This window comes from Ciona robusta, chromosome 11 (genome assembly GCF_009617815.1).
Source record: "Ciona robusta chromosome 11, ASM961781v2".
Taxonomy (NCBI): Eukaryota; Metazoa; Chordata; class Ascidiacea; order Phlebobranchia; family Cionidae; genus Ciona; species Ciona robusta.
The window spans coordinates 2,615,304-2,636,641 of NC_143245.1; the positions used below are offsets into that span (position 1 = coordinate 2,615,304).

At 34.9% G+C, this 21,338-nt stretch overlaps 2 protein-coding genes across 2 annotated transcripts in view; one reads left to right on the top strand and one right to left on the bottom strand.

Moving 5' to 3' along the window:
• Positions 1-10,449, top strand: part of LOC149727828 (insulin receptor-like) — a 23,009-nt gene extending 12,560 nt beyond the window's left edge. The window contains exons 14-28 of the mRNA XM_089888811.1: positions 357-524; positions 1,017-1,087; positions 1,941-2,044; positions 2,199-2,276; positions 2,717-2,869; positions 3,506-3,674; positions 4,193-4,288; positions 4,773-5,026; positions 5,366-5,513; positions 5,989-6,083; positions 6,668-6,833; positions 7,222-7,435; positions 7,932-8,139; positions 8,502-8,633; positions 9,591-10,449. Coding sequence (XP_089744937.1) covers positions 357-524; positions 1,017-1,087; positions 1,941-2,044; positions 2,199-2,276; positions 2,717-2,869; positions 3,506-3,674; positions 4,193-4,288; positions 4,773-5,026; positions 5,366-5,513; positions 5,989-6,083; positions 6,668-6,833; positions 7,222-7,435; positions 7,932-8,139; positions 8,502-8,633; positions 9,591-9,837 — 2,303 coding nt within the window. The 3' untranslated portion in view covers positions 9,838-10,449. The remainder of the gene's footprint in view (positions 1-356; positions 525-1,016; positions 1,088-1,940; positions 2,045-2,198; positions 2,277-2,716; positions 2,870-3,505; positions 3,675-4,192; positions 4,289-4,772; positions 5,027-5,365; positions 5,514-5,988; positions 6,084-6,667; positions 6,834-7,221; positions 7,436-7,931; positions 8,140-8,501; positions 8,634-9,590) is intronic.
• On the bottom strand, positions 10,440-21,036 carry LOC149727829 (epithelial splicing regulatory protein 1-like). Its single transcript, XM_089888818.1, has 18 exons — positions 20,860-21,036; positions 19,777-19,902; positions 18,775-18,920; positions 18,147-18,253; positions 17,541-17,636; positions 17,180-17,234; positions 16,696-16,806; positions 15,991-16,123; positions 15,322-15,364; positions 14,532-14,626; positions 14,319-14,435; positions 13,982-14,071; positions 13,028-13,188; positions 12,823-12,931; positions 12,319-12,526; positions 11,978-12,201; positions 11,379-11,570; positions 10,440-11,057 (listed from the first exon to the last, which is right to left on the bottom strand). The coding sequence occupies exons 1-18, from the start codon at positions 21,019-21,021 to the stop codon at positions 10,899-10,901; spliced, it is 2,334 nt and encodes a 777-aa protein (XP_089744944.1). The 5' UTR covers positions 21,022-21,036; the 3' UTR covers positions 10,440-10,898.
• Positions 21,037-21,338: the final 302 nt, after the last annotated feature.

A 21,338-nucleotide genomic window follows, 5' to 3' on the forward strand; every position in this document is an offset into this window, starting at 1 on the left:
TTTTTTTGTACTTGGTTTGCTGCAAACAGAGCCAGATCAAAATATGCCATGACCCTAAAAAGTTTAAATACTTTTGCTCCAGATAAATCTAACCTAATGCAAATGCCAACTACACAAATTGTTACTTTTATGATTTGACCTGAGATTTTGTGTTTTTCTCAAATTACATCACAAGATTTTGACTTCTTAATTAACATTTACAGCCATTTACAATTGTAGATATGACTTTTATGTCATTCATTACGAACTACAGTTTAAAAAATAAACCATATTTATTGATGTAAGAAGTCAAACTAAACGCTTAGAACTCCAATGACTAGCCAATAGTAACATTTATATTCCTTATATAACATTAGAACCAAGCCCACCCCAGCGATTGATAGCAAAGGCAATCAATTCGTCAGCGATCAATGTAACATGGCACACACCTCAACACCCTAATGGTAACGTTACTCACTATAAGGTTCGTTGGATGCGACAGAAAGAAAAAAGTAACATGCTGAACACAATTGACATTTGTAAAGGTATGTATTGTATGTAGCTTGTTAATTAAAATATCTTATTAATTAAAAAAAAAATCATGCATATATATTACTAAATAAACATATTATGTATAAAGACCTTTTCGTAAACATAGATTAAAATTAATATAGCATTCTTAAGGATATGGTGCTACGAAATTGTAGACAAAAATCAAGTCCAACCAATTGTATAATAAAATATATATAATTCGCCTAAAGGGCATCATCAGTGTTTTATTCAAATAGATTCTTTATATCTCTATTATTAAACAATTGGTTTGACTTAATTTTTGTCCACTACATTTGCGTAGCACCAGATCCTTACTGTATTTCTTTGCATAAGAATCGTTCGACTCTATGAGCACCAGATTCGGGTCAGATTCGCGGAATTTATTCCAGTTATAGCATTTATAAATTGAGTATGATAGAGTCGCTAAAACTGCATATAATACAAAATACAGTCATTAAAAATAACATTTCATTTATTATATTTAGGTGGAGTGGTGCATTCTGCTACTGTTTCTAAACCTGTGGTTGTCCCTGAAGAACCAGAGATCATTAATGAGGTAATCTATTAAATGTATTGATGTTAAATATTGTGTTTGAGTGCAAATCTCACAATTTTTTACCTGTTTTTAACCTTGTCCAGTTTATCCGTAATAAACAATATAAAAAAAATAATACCCCACAAAGTAACGTACTTGATAATTCAAAAGCTGGCGCGAAGTGTATGAACATCCGTGTTATAACGACTGTCGTTTTCCTGCCACACGAGGATAAAGTAAGATTCATCGGTTATTCAGCTAAATGATTCGATAGCCCTCAAACAATTGTTTTGGTTTAGTTACTCAGTAAAATATTCATACTTTTGTTTATAAGCATCTTTAAAGGGGAATTAGTGTTAATATTTTATTTTATAAGATATTTATTTACTTTAATAAGATTTTTATGTTTGTATATTACATGTATTGGATCAGGAGGTCTTGTTATTTGGTGTGACCTTGAATGACCTTTAGTCAGTTTTTAATTATAGTTGGTGGCATTTATAGTCTTTACTCGTTTACTGTACCATACCTTACACTTCGAATGTTTTTATTTAAAATTGTACCACTTTTACATTACTGTCAAGTGTTATTTATATTTTATTTTATGACGTTTTGTAAAGAAAATTGTGTGTGTGTTTGTTTTTAAGGCTCCATCAGTTGTTTGCTCCAACTTAGTAGTTGCTGATGAGTTGTACAAATTTTTTACCTTTGAGAAATAAAAGAAAACAAAAGCACTTTACCCACAAAGTTTAAAGTTGTGTAAGTGGGAACTAATCAGGCAGCCATACACAATGAAATAAACTCTAGTGTTATAAGTTATATACCACTGTACTCATAGTGATATTCATTGATTTAACCCATTCCTTTATCTCAGAACACCAACAATCAATGTCAGATGACAAAACCTTTGGACTCGAGTACTAAAGTGGTGGAATCACAAAAATTTGAAGACTATATCCTCAAAAACCTTGTCGTGGCGTAAGTTTTTATATTTATTTCACAAGAAAATTCATTTGTGCATAAAAGTCTTATAAAATTGAGCAATTTCATAAAATTGAACAATGTCATAATGGGCAGCCCACATAAAAAAGTAAATAATCTAAAACATGACAAAACCTTTTTTATTCTCCAGTGGTTATTATCCACCAATTGATGAGGAAGAATTTTTCGATTCGAACTTTAGAAAGAAAAGATCCATTAAAGAGAAACGGTTTGTATTATTTATAAAGTTTATAAACGGTTTATAAAAACTTTGCTTCACTTGTTTTTTTATTTTGGTTGTATAATTTGCTAAATGCCAATAAGTAAAAAAAATGAGTTATTTTATATTTTCATTGTATTTGTATCCCAATTCAAAATCAAAGTGGTTTCACTATAGCATTCATAAAATTTAATATTTTGAGAAAGTATTGTATACAAAAAAGCAGGTTGCCACATGCAGTCATTCAGTGACTCTTCTGTATTTTGCATTACCTTTAACTGAAAATATTCATTTACATATTTTAACACAGTATATTTTACCCTGTATATTGATAAGTTGTATCAAAAACCTTATCGCAACACTGTTTAGATGAAATTAACGTTTTTAAAATAATAGTGTTTTGCACAAATTGTTTTTGACAGTATAATTTTGACAAACAAATATTACAGGAGTTCTAACATTACTGGCAACACCACAACAGCGGCAACTGTCACCTTGGCATCTTCCACGGCACCAAGTGAAGCATCACTAAACTATAAATTGTTTAAAACTATTGTGAACACAAGTGAAGGCCAGAATGTGGACAGCACCATACTAACTGGGTAAGATTAGGGATAGTGAGATACATCTGGTTCAGTACTTTCTATTCTTTCTGGGTGAGGTCCTTGTAAAGGACATGGGATTTAGGCATGATTGGCCCATTACCCCGAAGGTCTAGTACATCAGTGCTTTTAAAACTGTTTTTACCAGCGATTAAAATTTAGTTTAACTTGTATTTGTACAATCAATTGAACCAAATCAAATGGAAATACCAGTCATAACCCATGATATCCTAAATTGTGTGTAGAAGCAAACTGGTGCTATAAATCCTGTTGTGTAAAGTGTAAGGTTTTAATGATATAGTTTTCAGCAAACAAAGAATAATCTTAGTGTGTGTTTTATAACCCTGGAAGTTTGGGATAGCTTTAGCACTGATTCAAATTTGGTGTTTTTGCTTTTAATGTAAACTGAGAATATTTTAATTTATAGAAAACTATAGTATTTTAATTATTATGTTTAAATCTGAAAAATTTAATTTTAAAATGCTGTAAAACTTAATATGTTGTAACAAAAATAGGCATCGCTTGACTCAAAAATACCTTTGGTATATTTTAAAACCTACATTTGATAATAAAACACTTTTTTCATATCTCTAAATATTACACAAGGGATTATAGAATATTCTATAAATTTTTTAGTCTGCACCACTTCAGCGAATACTACATTGAAGTATTGGCTTGCAATCAAGCATCAGCAACTGTGGGCTGTAGTTCCGCAACTTTAATGACAAGAAGAACAAAGAAATTAGATGATGCCGATAAAATAGATGACAGCACACTCAAGTATATACCAAGTCCAGAAAAAACTGTAAGTGATTTTTTCACTGCTTTTAAAAACTCTGAATATGTATTCTTAAAATTTTGTTTTTTTTTTATTTTATTAGTGTTTCAACAAAGTTTCTAGTTTCTCAGTAAATGGTCAAATTTTTGTTTAAAAATATAATTCAATGTAAAACGAAGGTATTTTTTATGGTCCATAAATCAAAGATAACCCAGTTATATAAATAATTGTTTTTTTAAATAAAACAAAAAATATGAATAAAATACTATATGAGTGTAGAAGCATTTTTTAGGATTAAAATATAAATTGCAACAATTACTAAATACTCACTTTAAGAGCAGAACAAAAATTTCGACAAGTTTTATGTTGAATAAATTTGAGATAATGTATATTTAATCTTATATATATATTACTGTCAAATAGCAGTACAAAAAACTTTCTACAAGAAGCATTTTTAAATCTGTTTTTACATAAAAAAAAAAAACAGTTATATATTGGAATTTTAAATTTAAAATATAAATCCTAAAATTTTGCAAATTTTTCAGTCAAAACCGAGTGTTATAACATGGCAGCCCCCAGAAGACCCCAATGGATTTATTGTCAAATACGATCTTAAGTTTACCAAACAAGATCAAACAGTGGTATGTAAAGTTGAGGATCAGTTTTCTAATGAACTTTCATACAGTTTCTTAAATTTATGATAAAGTAGTATGGAAGAAAATGGGACACCTTTAGCACTTAGTATCCAAATATCCTAATCATGTTTTGAACATTAAAATTGGTCTGTTGGAGTCGTGAGAGTATGGTTTTATAATTCTTTGAATATTCTTTGTTTACTACCAAATTGGCAAGAAAATAGATTTAAAAGGTGTGCCATCTTCCCCCACCTTACTATACGTTTTAGAATTCAGATTGATTTAATTCTATTATTGTTAAAAAGTTTGTTTTTTTGCAATAAAAATGTAATTAAATTTTAACTATTAGACACAATTCAGCTTTTTGTTTACCTGCACAGTGTAAAATTAATTTAATTGCAAACATCAGTTAATTAATGAATAATTAACTTTCTACACAGTTAAGCATCTTGTTTACCAGCTTCTTAAAAATTCTGATATTTTCACTCAGGATCGAGAAGTCTGTTGCTCAATCATGTCATTCCGAAAAAAAAATTCTTGCCCGGTACCTCGGGACTTGTTACCGGGCAAATACCAAGCCAGCATTCTGCCGACTTCACTCGCAGCTAAAGGTGTTTGGTCACAACCCATAAGTTTTATTGTTGAAGACGTGAATACGACGTCTTTATCATCAATGGTGGCGATTATAGTTGTCGGTATCATCGTGATACTGATCGTCATATTGATTGTCTACTTGAGAAAAAGGTGGGTTATAAATATTGTTGCGGCCTGGCATATTTATACTTGTATTTTGGCTCTTCTGGCAAATAGTTGGCTAACCGTCATTTCAATGTCTTATTGTCCTATTCATGAAAAAAAGTGAGTGTGGACTCATTTAGAAAAAAGTGAGTGTGGAGTCATTTAGTTGACAGCTTTTTAAATAATATTCATATGTCCTGTTTAATATACTTGGGCACCACCAAGATTTTATATGTATTTTTGATAGGCTAAATCTAATATATTAAATTTCCTTTATAATGTATATGATTGCATCACAACAAAACGTTGTTTTAATAAATTAGTTTCCAACTTTATTAATTTCAGGCAAATTCATAACTCAAAGAAATCTCAGACCTATGTTTCTGTGAATCCGGAATATTCCAGTATCGGCGTGTATGAACCGGACGAATACGAGATTCCGGAAGAAAATGTTGAATTGATGGATGAAATTGGGCACGGACACTTTGGCAAGGTAGATAAACAGTTGTTGTAGAATTTAATACCGACCTGACTTTTTCATCTGATGTTATTTCTCATTCCTCATAGGCTAAGGATATAATTGAATTTTAAGTTATTGCCAAATTTAAATACTTTATCTGTATCTCTCTTAGACTGTGGGTTTTTTATCATTTTTTACACAAAATCCGCGGTTACATTTTTTTAAATGCTGTACCATTATCCTTACATAGGAAACCTGGCCAATACAGGATATTTAGACCCTGCTTGTTTATAAGGTGTAACAACAAGTTAAAAGCTGTTTTAGGTTTAAAATTAGGTTGCAAAACGTATGTTGTATCCCTGTTTTGAAAGCTGAAGTGACACCCTTAATGTTATACATATCATTCTGCTTTTGGGGTAATGGACCAACTCTTAATTTCACTTTTTAAAAAAAGGACCGTTTTTATACCTTTCTGTAAAATACAAACAAAATCCTTCTTATACACCAGGTATATGAAGGTTTGGCAAAGCAGGTGGTGAAGGGACAACCGAAAACAAAAGTTGCTGTTAAGACACTTCATGGAAATGAAAGTATTTCAAAAAGGTGAAACTATTTTTCATTTTATTGAACCAAGCTAAAATATAACAGTTCTTGGTCATTAAGTATGAAGTTTTTTTTTGGAAACTTTTATTGGTTTGTGGCTTCCTGCTGTTAATAAAATTACCTGGATTTTTCTAGATTTTTTAGGTGTATTTTTATGTGTTATGTTATTCGTCAATTAGCAGTAATTAAATATAAACTGAGGTCTTCTCTTGACCTGTAATAACCAACTTAAACGCAGTCAATAGTGCACTGGTTGAAATACAATGTATAGACATTTAATATAGGCATGTTTTTTTATATAGTAGGGTAGATGGGACATTATTCTATGTCGTCCCATTTGGTAGTAATAGTAAACAAATAATACTAAAGAATTATAAAATCGTATCCTCGTAACTACCATAGAAGCCATTTATTGTTTATGATAACGAAATAAATTGTTTAAAACATCATTAGGGTATTTCAATATTACCCATATCAAATTATAAATATATAAAAATGCCACATTTTTATCTTTTTTTTTGTTAAATTTTAATTTTAACTTAAACTTCAAATATTCTGAGCCCAATTTCAACAAAAAAATTTAGAATGGAATTTTTGAAAGAAGCGAGCGTTATGAAAGCATTCAACTCCCACCATGTTGTTCGTTTACTTGGGGTGGTATCCATGTCAAAACGGCCCATGGTTATCATGGAGTTCATGGCAAAAGGAGATCTCAAAACTTACCTGCGTTCCACCAGACCAGATGCTGAGGTATTTGGTCAATTTTTCGGGGTTAATAATAATTAAGAATATTAATTTTGTTATTATATAGTAGCGTGGGAAAAGATGGGACATCTGTTCATTCTATTTTCTCATCCAATTTAGTAGCAAACAAACAACTTTTAAAGAATTATCAAACCATATCCTCACAAGTCCCATAGACCATTGTTATATTTGTTTAAAACAAGATCATTATATTTGGATATTATCTGCTAAAGGTGTCCCATCTTCTCCCACCCTACTATATTATCTACTAATTTTTTATTATTGTTGCTTTTAGTATTAATTTGAAACCATCTTGCCAGATGGCTGATAAACGTCGAAAATACACTACATATTTCATACCAAATGCGCCACTAAAAGATTAATTTCAACCTAGATTCGCAAAGGTGATCCCCCTAGTCTACAACAGAAGCTACAAATGTGTGGTGAAATAGCCGACGGGATGAGTTATCTTTCAGAGACAAAATACGTCCATAGAGATCTCGCTGCTCGTAATTGTTTGGTGCATGAAGACCTCACAGTTAAGATCGGTGACTTTGGATTGACGCGTGATGTTTACGAGACAGATTATTACCGCATTGATAGCAGAGGTAAGGGAAATAATCAAGATGTTCATATTTTTTTAAATTTAGATTGACAAAATTAAAATGTTATTTGTTGCTACTGTGATCCCATAATGAGCCATACAACCTCAGCCTTATAAAAAGTCATAAAGAAGGAACGTTTTTTTAAAAGAAAATTGGAGTATTTAATTTTTCTTATTCTAGTAAGATTAACTGGTAAATTTATTTTGCCTAAATTACCACATTCGTGTCACATTCTACAATAACAGTTAAATAAAATAACAATAAAGAGTATAATCCACCAGGTAGGAAGAAAACAAAAAAGAAAAAAGTTGATAAAATGCATTTAATCGTTAACATAAACCTATTAACACGCTACATTAGAATTTTTCTGCAAATAAACATTGTTATTGTTAATCAATGTCTAAAGTCCAACAAGCGTTTTCAAATGCATTGCAACAAAAAAAATAACCATTGCCCTAATTTTTCACAAATCAATACTAAATTGAACACATATTGTTAGGAATTCTCCCTGTACGTTGGATGGCACCTGAGTCGTTAAAAGATGGCGTGTTTGACTCTCGTAGCGATGTTTGGTCGTTTGGTATCGTGTTATGGGAGATTGCTACTTTAGCAGAACAACCATATCAAGGCCAACAGCATGACCAAGTCACAAGGTTTGTCATCGATGGTGGATACATGGAACAGCCAAAGGAATGTCCTTCGAAGCTGTAAGTACAAAGTTTTGTATTTCACTTTACACAAACAGGATGTTTTTTAAACACAAACCGTTTTTTTTAATAATATTTGTAACATATTTGGTAGTTTTCTACTATTACATCGAAAAAAAATATAAGTGATTAAATATTTGTATTCTTAACCTACCACAAGTAGGTTGTTTTTAAGTACTCGTCTAATATTTACAATAGATTTTAGGTAGCTCAAAAAGTTTCCATAAATTGTTTAACTGTATTTTCCGTTATTAAAAACCTCTAAACTTTCTATTACAAGTATATAAATCGTTCCAATTGTGAACCACATAGATGTACAGTAACAATCAATTAAAATGTTTTGTTTTACCGTTTTTCAACAGATACGACATGATGCTTATGTGTTGGCACTATAGCCCCAGCATGCGACCAACGTTTTTAGAGATCGTGGCTTCGTTATCTCCCGATTTATCTGATCGTTTCAAGCAAGATTCTTTCTTTCACGAAACAAAACAGTGAGTACTACTTTATACCGGCGCCGTGGCGTAGTGGTTAGCGCGCCTGCCTGTAACCCATTAGGTAATGGGTTCAAGGCTCGTCGCTGCTACCATTGTGGGCGTATGTGTCCTTGGGCAAGACGCTTAACCACAATTGCTCCAACCCAGTGGTCACAAATGGGTTGTCCATGTGTCATACATAAAAAAAAATAAAAAATCCCAAAAAAATAATCACCCACAAAGTAACATACTTGGTAACTCGTAAGCTGGCACAAAGTGTTAAACCCGTGTGATAACGACTGTCGTTTTCGGGCCATGCGAGGATAAAGCAAGTTACGTTCATTCATTCATACATTACATTCATATATTTTGTCCCCTGCTATCACCCATAATGGTAAAATAATCTTTAGCGTAAAATATTAAGTTTGAGCATAGAGTATTAAAGTCTATTTATGTTTTATGTTGATTTAATACTTTTAATTTAATTAAAAGCAATTTTCATCCATGAAAAAGTAAGTAAGATTTTGTTATGAATAAATTACCATCATAGATTAGTCATTCACATTTTTATTATCTTAACTCTGCGTAATGACGATTTGTCCTAGTTCGTATTCTAACCGCGCAAGCTATAGTTAATAAGTATAGTAGAGTGGGGAAAGATAGGGCATCTTTTCATTCTATACTTTTGTTACCATTTGGTAGAAAACAATGAACATTCAAAGAATTATTAAACCGTATCCTCAAGACTCCCTAGACCGCCGTTAATTGTTAAACACGATCAGGATATTTAAATGTTATGTGCTAAAAGTGTTCCGTCTTCCCCCATCCTACTATATATATTAAGCCGTATATATACGGTTTAATAATTCTTAATGTTGCCAGCTATTTTTAGTCAGTCACTACTATAGTCCTTTCTATGAAATATATATATATATTAGTTACGTCCACGTAACTAAACTTGTTTTTTTTCTACAGAGCGGAAGAAATTTCCAACGACGGAGACGGCTTCGTGGCCTCGGGTTCGAGTGAGAGGGTTCGGTTTCTACCGAAGCAAGTTGCAGCTGATGTCCATGAAGACGAGAGTAAGCAGAGCGACGACGAAAGTTCGGCTTACTGTAGGCTTAATGGTCTCCATCAAAACGACCCTTCAGCCGATTACGACGATAAGGACGGTTCGATCCATTTAACGCTTTATTCGCGGAACAATTCAACAATCTGCTGATGCTCGCGATATTTTCTTGTTGTTGTTTATAATTATTCTTTTCGTGTACGAAGGGGCTGCGGGTCCCTGCAAGTTTCATTCTATTTTTCTTCTGTGCATTTCGCCCGTGCTTGTCAACGCCCAACACTGTCATGCGACGTGCGGTGCCGTTGATGTTTTTTCTTTTCCGCTCCAAACTTGAATCAAGTGAATTCAGCTCGCATCGTGCTCGGCGTATCAGGTTGGCTGCCTCCCCGTCAACACTACGGTTTCTTACGTTTTCCTTTTATTTTCTATGTTTTAGTATGACGTGGTTCTGTTTTTTTGCTAATGAGTTCCAATGGTGCGTTTTTAAACTAAGTGATCTATATAACTCGTGCTGAACTTGGGTGGTTTCGTTATCTAGCGTGCCATGCTTTTCCTCAACTTACAGTTGGTCCTACCAATGCTAATGCCTCATTGTAGTTTTACCTCCACCCGCCAAACAACGTATATACATATTATATATAAATCTTATTTTACCCCAAGCAAACTGTCTCGAACGCCGGGAGCTGCACGGTCACGTTGTACATATTCTGAAGGATCGTGTCTTTTCTATGAAGTTGTAAATAAATAAAAATCGATTTTAATGTCCATTATTTGTATTCTCTACTGTCGGAGAAACGTAAAATAGAATAACTTAGTCAAGTACGCGAACATGGCGGCAATACAGAACAATGTACGTAGAATGAGAAGGATTTGGAAACGTAAGACACTTCAGGCGGTATAAGCAATGTGATTGCATATAGTAGGACATATTCGTATGTACATAAAGCACAATAATGGCACGCACAAGCTCGTCTCAGCGAAGCAACGAACTCACTTGCACTTTGTAATGAATTACCACACACAAAAAAATAAATAAACTGACGCACCGTTGAGTTATGTCTTGCAGCTGATGCAATAATTAGGACTAACGAAAACGAAGCAATTGATTTTCAAAACTACACAGCAACAAAGGCAACAACGCAATTCAGCAGCATAACATAGCTAGTGATACCTCGTCTACTTTTAACATTGGTTTCACTTGCACAGCTTTTTTGTTAAATAAGCAGCAGTTCGATGTACCGATTTCCCATAAGTTTTCGGTTATTTTCTACAACAGCTCTATGACTTTCCTCTAGGCTTGGAAATGTTACCAGAGCTTCTCCAGTTGGTCGCAACTTGTCATTGTAAATCAGTTTTATTGATTCAGAATTCAGCTGCGGTAAAAAAATGCGTCAATTCAATGCAGTTATTTAGAACACTACTGTTAGAAGTTCTGTAATACCCAACGCTGCCGGCTTAGCCGAGGAGAGTTTGTTTTTATAAAACTAGTTGTTTAGCTGGTACACCTCAGCACTTACAGGCCACTATTACTGTTTTGGTTGCGCCTGGAGCGTTTTAAATCTATCCGCACCAGCACTTGTATAAACTGTACGAATCGACTTTTACGTCATAATCGTGTTGATTCGTGAGGAAACGACTGCCCTGTCAGCGCAATTACGCTACTCGTTAAAACCATACTTAACGACTAGGCTTACGTTGTATCCTTTGAAAAACGCCATTATATCGGCAACTCCTGCGTTGTAAGGCATGCCCTGCATACGAACTTGTACCCCGTTGCCTGGTACACCTGTTATTGGGTGGTTTGCAGGTATTGGAAGAGATGGTGTTGGGGTTGTCGGTGAGACTGGTGGTGTGGGGAGATATGGGGTGTACGGCAAATACGCTGGCTGAAAATGACAAAGATTTTAGTATACTTTACCTTTGTGACTTTAAAGGCACATTTAAAAGTTTTTACATAAGATACATTACTATATAGTAGGATGGGTAAGATGGGACACCTTTTCAATCTGTGTTCTCGTGCCATTTGGTATAGTAAACAAAGAACATGCAAAAATTATAAAACCGTATCCTGACGACTCCCGTAGACCGTTGATTATTGTTTAAAACAAGATCAGGATGTTTGGATATTATAAGCTTAAGGTGTCCTATCTACCCCGCAGTACTATATAATACTGGCTGTATATACGTCCGTAATTAGCATCTCTAAACGGAAATATATGTCTATGGGTGACAAAAACAAAACTTTACGGTTTTACACCTTTAAACTGGACTGGTAACTTCTTATTTAGCTTACTTGCTGATATATAGTTCGTGGGGCAGTGAATAAAGTGTGGGGGTGAATTATTTCGATAGGGTGAGCTGGTTGGATGCCAGATGTCTGTGGCAGTGGCGTCTGCATCAGTAACGTGCCATGTGGAGTTTGTAAAATGAATGGAGCAGAAACTGGAGGGTGGGCTGGAAAGTTAGTAGCAGGCAAAGAGACAGGCGGCGCTGGAACCGGTTCTTGAGATAATATTGCTGCGGAAATAAAAATCGGTTGTTTTATGAATTAAAATAGCACATAACATAACAAAAACAGAATTGGAATTATAGAATAAGTTGTTTAGTTTTTAATTTGTCTGTCTCTTAACTCACCCATTCCAGGCGGGGGTAGCATGCCATTACGGTTGAGCGTTCCACCCATAAGCACCATGTTCATTTCATCACCGGAACATTGAAACACCTCAACGTACCTTTCACCCATGTGCCTTTTGTGGCAACCTCCTTTACTAACGTCCAGGGCAGCTTGGCTGCATTTTTCGACAGACGACAGTTGTATGAACGCGTCACCGGATGGACGGCCCTGTTATTACATAAGTTAAGATCCATTATTGTTCACGGTGTTTGGAGATTATTTAAATATACTGTGGGTAGGTAGTACTTTGGGGTAAAATGGGATATTGTTAGCACCTAAAACCCATGTTTCCTTATGTTCAATAATTACGGAGGCTCTTTTAGGGTTGTAGACTTACGGTTATATAGTTATATGAAACGGGAAAAAAGAATAAAAACTCGTCCCATCCTACCCTAGCCTACTATATCATACCAAAGCTCTTCTGGTAAATCTTCAAATATTTAAATAATCTGTTTAAAACTGACCTGTTGATTTAGTACCATATGAATTCCATGTGGTAGTATTGAGTTTGCCAATTCCCCAAGAAATGATGTGATGTCTTCAACTGTAGCAGAGTATGGCATTCCTCGCAGTCTAAGCAAAGTACACGCTTTATAATTAAGCCCAAATATTAACCAATATTCTAACAGTTAGAAACCGATATTCGAACAGTTAGTTAGGGCATTATACCTTATGCAGTTCCGGATGGCCCCAGCGGGTACTGGTTGTTGCGGTGGGGGTAAAATATGAGGCTGATGACCCAACATATGTGGTCCTCCTGCTACAAATGAAAATGGCATTGCTGATGGCATAGTGGGTATGATTGGGCTCGTCATGTGGCGGCTTAAGACCTGTGGACGTTACATTTTTGGTCAAACGCGAAAAACTGAAGTAGTTTTCACTCGAAAGGGATAAGTTTAAAAAAGAACTTTTAAATAAGCATTTAAATATAAGTTGCAAACTTTACATCACCAAGAAATATACTTATACCTATATATAAGTATATTGGTAATATAGGTAAAGGACATGCACCGAGTTAAACCATATTTTTTACAGAGTTTATAGGTTAGGTTGTGGGGATTAAATAAATGTCCAAATTGAAAACTCGCGTTAACTTACTTTCAATTATTAGATCACCAAAGCTGCATTAACTTGAAACAAAACCTTGTTATTGTTAACTAAGCTTTGTTTTTGTTTTATGTTAATTAAACACCAACACTAGCATAAAACACCAAAACACCTTAAGATTATACACCTCTAAAGCATATATACACCGTATTAATCTGGTACAACCCGTTTTAATTCACTTGCCCTTATATTTTCTCTCGGCCTTTTTCACTTTTAACATGTTTTGCGAAAACAAAATCCTTTACCTCTAGACTAGATGGCCGTTACCTAAATGTACGGAACGCAGTTACGAAATGTAGTAATCAAGAAAGTTGCGCAGCGCTGATAAAACTCGCCCCCGGGCGTAAAAGTTTTACGGTCTAACAAGCGTTGAACAATCACGTATTATTCTTAGTGTCCAAGCAAATCTGGACGAACAAAGTCCCTTTAACTGTTTTAATGACATCGGCCAATTACACGTCATAGTCACACAGATTACTGTCAATTTAAGTTACAGCTAAATAAGTTGCCACCTACCTGCTGAACTTCAGCTGCAGTGCTTTTGAATATTTCCACGTATCGCTTGCCTAGCGTTAGTTTATGCTTGTTCAAGGCAGCAACCGCAAACTATATATACAAAAATAAATTCTCGTTTATACTTCAATTCATTACAACCAATATCATACATAGAGGGCTGACAATGCTTTGTAATCGCGATCTGAATTCTTAAACTTCAATCATTTAATTAATACACAATCATACAATCAGCCAGTATACAGCTCACGCTGCAAATGTACTTTGAATAAACAAAAGACATATAATTGACACGACTTTTATACGTGCTTCTTAATTAGAAACGGTGAGGCTACTTTACCTTTTCGCTGGTAAACAAAACAAACGCGTCACCAGTTGGTCGGCCGTCAGCAAATTTAACCAATAAGACACCTTCCTCGCCGTGAGCAACTGGAATTTCGTCTCCGAAAAACTCGACCTTAAAAATATATTTTTTATATAAAAAATGCTTGCATTAATACACTGTACTTTTCGTTTTTTTTCCAAATCCATATTTTTTTTTTATTGAACTCACAATATCACGTGGTCCAGCAGTGAACGGGAGTCCGCGCATGCGCACTATTGCCTCGCCCTCTTTGGAGAGAAAGTGGATTGCTTCACATGAAGAACCTACGAAACTTTTGTTTAATCTTTTGCGTTGGATGCCCGTGAGTAACATAACATGGTAGTATAATTAGATCTATAAATTTATTACTGATTTAGTAAACAATGAAACTGCCTTCGGTTATAGTCGGCGAAAAAAACAAAATCGAAAACGATTACGATCAGATAAGCTGTGGTCTTGACATTGACCTTCTAACTCGTGTGGGGAATTCCTTTGTTTTGGTGAACTCAAAATTAAGTTTATTCTAAGTAAACATTTTTTCAGAAAATATTTTTATAATTAAGTTTATAGTAGGGTGGGGGAAGATAGAACACCTTTTTGTTCTATTTTCCCGTCACATTTGGTAGTAAACAAAGAATATTTAACGAATTGTAAAACCGTATCCTCACGACTCCCACAGACCGTTTTAATTTTTTAAAACACGATAAAGATATTTGAATTTTATGTGCCAAAAGGTGAAGCGTATTTTATTATTCATTTAGTTAGAGATATTATTTAGGATTTCCTCGGTATAAATACTGCTTTTACAAAGCTAAAACGAGCGATTCTGTATTTATTCTGTAACTGAGATTCGAACCCGAACTCGCATGAAATTTGATGATGAGTTCGCAGACATGACTGTTATTAAAATGCAAACATCCATAAAGGGTCGTTATAATTACTTCTCATGCGTTTAGTGCAGACAGTTAAATAAACAAACCTGCAGCCACTTTAAGAAATTCATCTCCAGAAGCTCTGTACACCTAAAAACACAACTCTTGTTACACACAATGTAATTCAGGCCAAAAAAGCGCAATGCGTCCTACCTAAACAGCTAGTTTTGCCTACTACGCCACATACGTGGCTACAATGGAACTCTTAGTGCACACTGTAATGTGAATATCGACAATAGTTCCTAGAACTAAAGCCCATACAGTGCGTGTGACGTGGTGGGGAGATGTTGCATCAATGCGTTTCTATCTGTGTTTCGGAAACGAACAATGAATCACGTTTCCTTGATCGGCATCGCTCGACAGCTATCATCGGGCCCTGATTTAAGCACTATATCACACATTACCATACATAATCTGTTTCGCGCCGTGGAAGAGCGCCGTTAAAGTTCTTTCGTGTCTTTTGCATAAAGCGACGGTGTGTGACATGCAACGTTTAATATGCTGATTAGAAATGTGCACGTTGCGCGTGATGCACTCGTTAGCGTGGATGCGTAACGGGTTCGAAATAATAACAACCTTTTGGATTCTACAATCTTTCTGGACTATCTTGGAAATACAATATAAAATCGGTAGAATGTGTTTTCATATGACTTTTAAATTTATTTCTTTCAAAGTCCTTTTACTGTTGGACCTATATGCCTATATTTATATTTCACCTCAATGTATCTGCTGGCCATATGGTGCTTGTGACGCAACAATGCAAGATCTCTTTGCTGTTCATTCTCGAATCGAACCAGCGCTTCTCCGTTTCGGCGTCCCTGAGGGTTCAACACTAAAGCTGCCCCACCTCTGTTAACCAACCACCAAGAGCCGAATCCACAAAAAGACCATTTCCAAACACCAATGACGTCACCGAACCAAAACCAGTACAGTGGATTGACGTGTCAAGAGACCACCAACACCAACAGAGCAGCACCAACAAAAAATAAACCAAACAATAGTGATTGTGAAAAACAAACAATTAGCACCCCAAAAACAGCGTTGTAGTAATATATAGTGCAATCGTGAGAAAAATAGTAACAATTTAGTTTTTTAGCGTCTGAAACGAGCTAAAATGAACAATACGATATTAGTAAGGTGGGGGGGGGGGAGATGGGACACCTTTAGCAAATAATGTCCAAATATCCTGATCGGGTTTTAAACAATTAACAATGGTCTATTGAAGTCGTGAGGATACGGTTTTATAATTCTTTAAATGTTCTTTGTTTCCTACCAAATGGGACGAGAAAATAGAATAAAACGACGTCCCATCTTCCCCCATCCTAGTATATAAATTTCACCAATTTACCCAGTTAAATAAAGTAATGACAGTAGAAAACTAAATATGTTATATTCACCAATGCAGAATGATAGGACAATACCTTGGAATGTTAAGACCTTTGAAAAACCTTGCGACGTCATGATCTGAAGCCTGCCATGGCAATCCTCGTGCACGAACAACCGTGTTATCATTTATAAGCTCAGATGTCATGCTATAATAAGACACATGCTTAAAATCAGTTTACCAGCTATTTCTGATGTAGTAACATTGAAGACATCAACTAATATAATTTATATTTCTAAAATCAGTCAAGTTTGGAAATATTACTAAAATTCATTTAATGGTGTTTGCCAGTGTCATTCGACAACATATATAGTAGGATGGGGGGAGACGGGACATCTTAGTACATATCAAATTCAAATATCATGATCGTGTTTTAAACATTTATCAACGGTCTATGGAAGTCGTAAAGATACGGTTTTATAATTCTCTGAATATTTTTAGTTTACTAGCGGGACAAGTAAAAGAATGAAAGGGTGTTCCATCTTCCCCCACCATACTATAGAATAAGGTTATATTCTTACCACGGGCCAGTCTCAAGTCGATCTGTTACTCTTTCTGGTTCAGCGAATGTATGTCCTGTGTGAAATATGCATGTTATGTTATTATGGGGAGAAACGAAGAATTTGATAAGTTAAAAAGATATAGACCCATCTAGGCAATAAGAGTTATGACAAATTTAGCTTTATATCCCGGGTCGCTTGACGTGCTTCGCCGTGGGACCTCACACATACAGAATCGATTTAAAAGCTGTCCCATGTTTCGATCAAAATAGGCTGAGTTTTTCGTTTTTTGTCTATTTTTTTTAGGAAAACGACGTGCATATTCTACAAAGCCGATTTTTTTGCATTTTAGGTATTGTATATATCCTATAGCTAAACTTGCCATATCTAGGTGATATCAGCAACTGAACCACAGAACTCATACGACGAACATGGTCAACACCAAACGTATCATGCTCCTTTACATTAACCTGTAAGTCTGTTGTGTTGGGGTTGAGAAAAATAGACTTTGTATATAAAGCATGGTAGGGTGGGAGAAGATAGGGCATTTTTGCATTCTAATTTTTCTTTAAATTTGGTAGTAAACTAATACCCCTTAAGGGATTATAAAACCGTATCCTAACGACTCCCATTGACCATTTTTAATTGTTTAAAATACCATCAGGAAATTTGGATATTAAGTGCTAAAGCTGACCTGTCTTTCCTTACCCTGCTGTTCGTGTAAAATTTTAGAAATATTTAGTATCTAAAGTAACTGAAAAATTCGCTTTTACGCGACTGTATACCCAAACAAATTGTATAGCACTGTGGGGTAAGATGGGACACCTTTAGCACATAACATCCAAATATTCTGATCGAGTTTTAAACAGTTAACAACGGACTATGGGAGTTGTGAGGATACGGTATTATAATTCTGTGAATGTTCTTTGTTTACTACCACCCTCCATCTAACTTATAGGTCTCAATGCACTTAAATTATAAAGGATACATTTTAACATATCTTCAACAGAGGTATAAGGTTCCACACCACAGTCCATAGCATGCGGATTGAAGTTGGAACGATTTCGACTAAATTCCTTTTTCAGATCAAAGAAGCTGTTTAAAAATACTGAATTAATTTAACGCAATATACAAACCTATAGAATCATTGGATGTGCATTTTCTAAAACAAAGATACAGAATATTTGAAAAATGTTCGACAGGGATCAAAGGTAAATGAAGAGTAAATTCCTAAGCTATTGAATGAATGAATGTAACTTATTTGCCCTCGCGCGGCGGAGAAACAACAGTTGTTATATCCAAGTGCTCTGTTTTATACATCCCGTTGCTGCTTACGAACTACCATATATTTATCAGCGATTTTTTTCATTTTTAAAGTACGACAATTAAATTGTCTTGCCGAAAAACACATGCCTATAATAGTAACAGTGACGAGCCTCGAACCTATATGCTCTGGGCTATTGGCAGGTGGCCAACCATTACTGTGCCATGGCGCCAGTTCGGTTTCCCGATTGCTTTAACAAAAACGCGTCTATTTCTTTTTACTGGGATAACTTTTTCAACTGGTCGCGAGACAGCAGGGGTTAAGCACTGAGATAAGAGATACTTGATTTTACCTATAGCAGAAATCCGGTAGTTGAGTATTGTTGCGTATTGATACTGGCATCAGGACTTGTCTGATATGTGCTTGACCATCAGTGCAAAGAGTAAAGCTGCATGTTCGGCCTTTTTCGTTTAGTTCGTTCCGTACGGCGTGTTCGAACTAAAAAAACATTCATACATTTAAGGTATAATAAATTAATGCGGTTTAAAAGGTATAAAGTAAACTTTTAATAGACACTTGACAACAATTAAATGAAAAACGTTTATTTATTTCCGCGTAGTTGTTTAACGATAGTCGTTATAACACAGGTGTCTCATTCTGTACACCTCGTACACACTTACGAGATACTGTGTAGCGACTTTGTACGTGATTGTTATTTTTTTAGGAATCTATGTATGGCTGATGATTTAGACAAACCATTATGACCACTGGGTTGGAGCAATGATCATTAGGCCAAAACTGGCTGCAGCATCCGAGTACCAAATCCGGTATACACCAAAACTAGCGCCTGCTGACCACCAAGCCCCAATATTGAACCAATAGTAATTCTAAATTGATACAGTTACAAACGAAACGCACTTATATATACTTCAATTGGGGTAAGATGGTACATATGTTTTTGTTGTTTTTTTTGTTCCGTTTAGTTTAGTAAACAAAGAATATTTACGAAATTTTATAACCGTAGCTCCGTGACTTTAAAAGAGCGTTGTTATAATTGTTCAAAACACGATCAATAAATATGTGATTTAGGTGTTAGTGGTATCCTATCTGACCCCACTAATATAGTAGCCTGGGGGGAGATGGGACACCTTTAGCACATAATAACAAAATATTCTGATAGTGTTTTAAACAATTAATAATGGTCTATAGGAGTCTTAAGGATATTTTTTAATAATTTTTTGAATGTTTTTTGGTTATTGCCACTTTTAGTTATTAGGACGAAAAAAATAGAATAAAAAGGTGTCCTGTCCTATCTTCCACCACCCGAATATGTAGGTATCAAACGATTAAACACCTGTTGTATGGCATCTTCAAACATCGGAGCCTTAGCAATAACTTCTTCGTCTATTCCAGCAACTTCTTTCCATTTATTTTTCATTTCTTCTTCGCTTTTGACGCAAATGTAATGAATGTCGCCCGTCTAGATGAAATAAATAAACAGGTTTTTATTATGGTATAAAGTTGGGCGGAAAAGGAAAAGATGCGTTATCAACTTAATCTCATATTTCCTGGTCGTGATATGAACGGTTATAGGAAAGTTTATCTAGAGTTGCGTGGGGCCACAATTATATAGTAGGGGGGAGAAAGATGGGACACCTTTTTTTCTATTTTCTCATTCCATTCGGTAGGAAACAAAGAAAATTCAATGAATTATAAAACCGTATTCTCAGGAAGACGATGATATAGACCGTTGTTAATTGTTGAAAATCGATCAGGATATTTATATATTATGTGCTAAAGGTGTCCCATCTTCTCCCACCCTACTATATCTTTAAACAGAAATGTCCTTTATCTTTTGCGCTTTCACATATTATGATGCTGTTTAAAAACGCGGTGTATTAACTTTTTTTTAATTTCCGTCAAATGAAAAAAGTTTCGACCATTAAAAAATATAAATTTAATATTGCTTTTGACTTTTATCAAAATTATAGAAAACGTGTCAAGTTATGAGCGGTTCTGGTACAGGCAACCACAAAAACTAAAAGCCACGCGTGGTAGTCGAAAGACAAACAAAGATTCGAAGCTCGCCGCTGCTGCTTTCGCAGCGGTCGACGTGTGTAACCATGGTCAAGAGACAAATAGAAAAATATTTTTATTATAGATTACTCAAATTAGAAATCACATGTTTAAACGAAATATATACCTACTTTCTTATTACACTTGTAAATTATTTCGCAAGCGTGGGTGCCAGGTGTTTGAAACTCCCTACGTAGCGGCGCGTTTAAACACACCCGTGTTATAAACTGTCCCGCTTTGCGAAGGTAAATAGATATGACACGCGTATACATAATTAGTAAACCCAATTAAACTCAAACAATTCTCATTTATTTAAATTGTGTTAAATATTCTGTTTATACAAAACTATCACGTTACTTACTTGGTTTTGTTGAAGATCCAGGAGTTGCCATGCTATAACAATTAAATCACTTTCGTCGCTTCCGAGAAGTTCCGGAGAATTATCACCGTTCGTTCCGCAATAGAACAAAACCAAAAAATCACAGTAATGACCGCCAGTTTGGTCGGCACTTCTTGTAATCATTTTATATTATCTATGTCTAATTTTGACAACTGTATAATAACCTATAAGGTATTACAAAGTTAGACTCTTCACGTCGCGAACTGGCGTGAGCCACACGCGCTGCCTGTACATACTGGTTCTTTTATGTAATAACAACTTATACAAACTATACGTGTAACGGCAATTGTTTCATTTGCGAAGTCTGCCGTTTACACAACCGGTTGTTCATGACGATCTGCGTTATACCGACTCCTCTTCACAGCACTCATAGCCACTCCAGCGTCCACTATATTCAGCATATACATACTGGTAGCAATACTTACTAATGTAAAGCAATC